At 51.9% G+C, this 4,604-nt stretch overlaps 1 protein-coding gene across 1 annotated transcript; it reads left to right on the top strand.

Moving 5' to 3' along the window:
- Positions 1-6: 6 nt before the first annotated feature.
- Positions 7-2,230, top strand: APOBEC3H (apolipoprotein B mRNA editing enzyme catalytic subunit 3H). The gene is made up of 4 exons (XM_006150794.3): positions 7-106; positions 746-1,013; positions 1,211-1,329; positions 1,636-2,230. The coding sequence occupies exons 2-4, from the start codon at positions 791-793 to the stop codon at positions 1,723-1,725; spliced, it is 432 nt and encodes a 143-aa protein (XP_006150856.2). The 5' UTR covers positions 7-106; positions 746-790; the 3' UTR covers positions 1,726-2,230.
- Positions 2,231-4,604: the final 2,374 nt, after the last annotated feature.

The raw sequence follows: 4,604 nt of genomic DNA, 5'->3' as shown, positions 1-4,604 counted from the left end.
GTTCAACAACCAGCCCCGCGTCCCGCAGCCCTGCTTCCGGAGGAGGACCTACCTGTGCTACCTGCTCACAGGCCCTGTGACAGACAAAGGCTGCCTCCAGAACAAGGTGCCAGGCCGGCTCCTGGGCTAACCGGCAGCTGTGCAGAAAAAACCCCTGCAGAGCAAACCTAGAAACCACCCCACCCCACCCCTGCCACCACCTGGCTCATGCCCCTGGGTCCCTGACCTCCCTACCTGGGCTGGGCTCAGCAGGGCTGAGCATCTCCCAGAAGCGCCACAGCCCCTCCCTGGGCCTCTCAGAGCCCTGCCTGCCCCTCGAGAGGTGACTGTTCACGTGCCCTCCTGCTCAGGCACTGCCCCCGTCCAGGCTCTCCCTCTACCCTCCTGCAGGCCCCCCAGCACACACCTGCCTCCCTGCCACCCCCTGCCTGCAGCCCCTCCTCTCCTCCTCCCACTCACACCTGCCTTCAGCTCCCTGGGTGGTGCCTCCCACAGACAACGCCTGGGAAGGTGTCCAAAGTGAGGCTGTGACCCCTCTGAGCACTGGGACCTGGGTTCATGCCCACGGAAGCCCTGGGAGGTTGGGAGTGAGTGGAGGGATGAAGGCAGGTCCATCCCCTGTGAGCCGCAAGGCTCAGACCCTGGGACACCACAGGAGCGTGCCCTTCACCCCCAGCCCCAGCCTGGGCTTGTGACCTCTGGCCTCTGCCCTCTAACCCTTCCTTTACTCTGGGACATGCTCTAGAAACATCGCCACGCGGAGGTGCGCTTTATCGCCAAGATCCGATCAATGAGTCTGGACCTGGACCAGAAACACCAACTAACCTGTTACCTCACCTGGAGCCCCTGCCCGTCCTGTGCTCAGGAACTGGTGACATTCATGGCAGAGTCACGCCACCTGAACCTGCAGGTCTTCGTCTCCCGCCTGTACTTCCACTGGCAGCGGGACTTCCAGCAGGGGCTGCAGCTCCTGGACAGATCCCAGATCAAGTTGGCTGTCATGAACCTCCGAGGTAGGAGGGCGGGCCGGAGCTGTGGGTGGACGGTGGGGGTTAAGTTCTCAGAGGCAAAGCCCCCAGGTGGGGAAGAGGGTGGCCCAGCTAAGCCCCAAGATTTGATACCACCTGGAAGGGAGAGTCCTGGGAGAGAATACCGCCCAGGAAGGGAGGGGAGGCAGGAATGAGCCCTGCCTGGGGTCCCTCCTCCTCAGAGTTCACCGACTGCTGGAAACACTTCGTGGCCCATGAGGGACAGCCCTTGGCACGCTGGGACAAGCTGGAGCAATACAGTGAGGCCATAGAGCGACGGCTGGCAAGGATCCTGACCAAGGTGGGCAGCTGTCCCGCTCGGGGCCAGGCTCCCCTTGTACCCCCTACCGGCCCTTCCTCGGCCCCCTCCCTGTTACTCCTCTCCTGTCCCTCACCTTCCTCTTTCCTCCCTACCCCCTCCCTACCCCTTCCCGCCAGTCCCCTCTCTCCATTGACTTAGAGGCTCTGGACAACTCTCCACACCTCTCCAGAGCCAGGCCGTCCTGGCCCCACCTTCCTCTCACGCCAGTGTTTCCGATGTCCCCTCTCCCTCCCTTCCTCCCCGCTCCTCACCAGGCAGCTCCTCACTCCTCTCTTTCTCCTGCAGCCGTTCAGCAGTCTGGCCCATTTGGAAGACAGCTTCAGAAATTTGCAGCTGGGGTCTCCATCACCCTCATCTCCACGTAACCCCAGATGACCGTCCGTCCCTGGAGCACCCGTTCCTTCAGAGACTAGGGCCCTCACCACGGCCAACCTTGCTTCCCTCCTTCATTTGTTTCTGTTTGCTTGCTTGTTAGATGACTGGGCGCACGCTTTTGTAACTGAAACTATAAGTTGTTTGTCAGATAACTGGGCGCACGCTTTTGTAACTGAAACTATAAGTTGTTTGTCAGATAACTGGGCGCACGCTTTTGTAACTGAAACTATAAGTTGAGTTTGTAAGCTTGGGCACTATGGATTGAATGTGTCCTCTCCGAAGTTCAGACGCTGCCAGTGTGATGGTATTAAGATGTGGAGCCTTTCTCTTCTCAGTTTCTAATATGTATTTCAATAAATAAAACTCCATGGAGCAGAAATACCCCATGAAATGGAAAAACAAAACAAAACAAAAAATAACTGTGTTATCTGGACCCGTGTTACTCAGCGTTCTTAGCTGATGCAACGAACACCAACTCTAGTAAATTAAAACAAACAAAAAAAATATTAAGAAGATGTTGAAAGTCAATAGGTGGCGTGCTAGTTAAGGTACTAGATTCCCACGTAGTCGACCACAGTTTGAGTCCTGGACCCAGCAGCTTGAAAATCATGCTGGGCACGTGGTGTGTGCATGCCCAGAATCCTGAGGGGAGAATGGAGGAGCATGTGGCGTGGCCATCCCCCACGGGATGATTTCTCACTTTCCTTCTCTCTGTCTCTCTCTGGCGAGCACACGTGCCCAATGGCTCAAACAAATACAGGTGTTGAGTAGCTCACTGAATCGCTAGGAAAGATGGAAGATACAACTTGGATGTTTCAAAGTCAGTAAAGAGCCCCAAAACTAGACTGAACAGTTGCTCTGGTGAAGACAGCATTGCTGTTGGGGCTGGATGTCACAGCCACATAAACCACACCGGGGTGCTGGGTGCTGGGTGCTGGGTGCTGACTCAGGACCTCTGCCCCAGCTACTTCCTCTACCGACACCCCTGCCAGACAAAAACACACCACGACACACAGTGAGCACAGCATACGGTGAAAAGAGTGAGAGCGAGTACATCACACTAAATGTGAACAGAACAAACTCCTTCGTGCACTTCATAAGAAACACTCTTTTAAAAAATAATAATAATAAAGGCTGATGGGACCAGCAGATGATATAATGGCTATGTCGCTGGACTCCCATGTAGTTGACCGCAGGTTGAGTCTCGGACCTAGTGGCTTAAATTCGCGCATGTGCGTGCGTGCCCAAGATCCCAAGAGGATCTTGCTTCCTCACTTTCCCTCTTTCTGTGTCTCTCTCTGGTCAAATTAAAACAAACAAACAAACAAAAGAATGAATACGTGGCCATCCCCCACGGGATGATTTCTCACTTTCCTTCTCTCTGTCTCTCTCTGGCGAGCACACGTGCCCAATGGCTCAAACAAATACAGGTGTTGAGTAGCTCACTGAATCGCTAGGAAAGATGGAAGATACAACTTGGATGTTTCAAAGTCAGTAAAGAGCCCCAAAACTAGACTGAACAGTTGCTCTGGTGAAGACAGCATTGCTGTTGGGGCTGGATGTCACAGCCACATAAACCACACCGGGGTGCTGGGTGCTGGGTGCTGGGTGCTGACTCAGGACCTCTGCCCCAGCTACTTCCTCTACCGACACCCCTGCCAGACAAAAACACACCACGACACACAGTGAGCACAGCATACGGTGAAAAGAGTGAGAGCGAGTACATCACACTAAATGTGAACAGAACAAACTCCTTCGTGCACTTCATAAGAAACACTCTTTTAAAAAATAATAATAATAAAGGCTGATGGGACCAGCAGATGATATAATGGCTATGTCGCTGGACTCCCATGTAGTTGACCGCAGGTTGAGTCTCGGACCTAGTGGCTTAAATTCGCGCATGTGCGTGCGTGCCCAAGATCCCAAGAGGATCTTGCTTCCTCACTTTCCCTCTTTCTGTGTCTCTCTCTGGTCAAATTAAAACAAACAAACAAACAAAAGAATGAATAAATAAAAGTAAAAAAATTTAAATATATAATAAGTACAAAAGGTGTAAATAAAATATTTACAAATATTAGATTGTTGGGAAAGGTCATGACATATTTTTCTATGCAAAAAAAAAAAAAAATCCCCACATAGAATAGAATAGAATCAACAATATATTAAAGAGAATTTTCTTTCCTTTCTTTCAGTTTTGATACAGGGTGTGTGGGCTCGCCAGCAACAGAAAAGGCGGTAAGGCAGGAGATAGGGATATTTCACACAGACAAGGTGAAGGCCCAAGATTGAGTCACAGGTGGCTCAAGTTGTCACAGGCAACAGCTGGCTACATCAGGACTCAAAACTAGAGCGGAGGGCAACAGTTTCCACTCACTGACTACATTCTAACAAAAAGTACAGAGCCAAATGTCTGCTGACCCCACAGAGAATGGGGTAATTACTCAGGCTACCATGTAGCCATTTCCTGAAGCCTACTTCCTTATCAAAAAGCCAACAGGTGGTGTGGTTGTTGGGGCACTGGACTCTCACATAGCTGACTAAAGTTCAAGTCTCGGACCTGGCAGCTTGAGAATCCCGCTGGACATGTGTGTGTGCATGCCCAAAACCCCAGGAGGAGAACAGAGGAGGGCTGCATGGCCATTCCCCTGGACATGTGTGTGTGCATGCCCAAGACCCCAGGAGGAGAATAGAGAAGAGAGCTGTATGGCCATTCCCCTGGCGGGGGGAGTGCTTTCTCTCTGTTTCTCTCTGGAGAGTGTGCGTGCTCTATGGCAAAATTCTAAGGAAAAAGAAAGAAAGAAAGAAAGAAAGAAAGAAAGAAAGAAAGAAAGAAAGAAAGGAAGGAAGGAAGGAAGGAAGGAAGGAAGGAAGGAAGGAAG

This window comes from Tupaia chinensis, unplaced genomic scaffold, assembly GCF_000334495.1.
Source record: "Tupaia chinensis unplaced genomic scaffold, TupChi_1.0 Scaffold000294_5, whole genome shotgun sequence".
Classification (NCBI taxonomy): domain Eukaryota; kingdom Metazoa; phylum Chordata; class Mammalia; order Scandentia; family Tupaiidae; genus Tupaia; species Tupaia belangeri.
Note: the sequence above shows the minus strand (reverse complement) of the source record. Positions and strands in the feature narration are given on the sequence as shown.

What these genes read in the sequence shown, in the direction of transcription:
- APOBEC3H (XM_006150794.3), top strand. Translation starts at nt 791, where the DNA reads ATGAGTCTGGACCTGGACCAGAAACACCAACTAACCTGTTACCTCACC. An exon ending in GGCTGTCATGAACCTCCGAG is followed by an intron (nt 1,014 to 1,210) that starts GTAGGAGGGCGG and finishes CCTCCTCCTCAG; the next exon opens with AGTTCACCGACTGCTGGAAA. An exon ending in TGGCAAGGATCCTGACCAAG is followed by an intron (nt 1,330 to 1,635) that starts GTGGGCAGCTGT and finishes TTTCTCCTGCAG; the next exon opens with CCGTTCAGCAGTCTGGCCCA.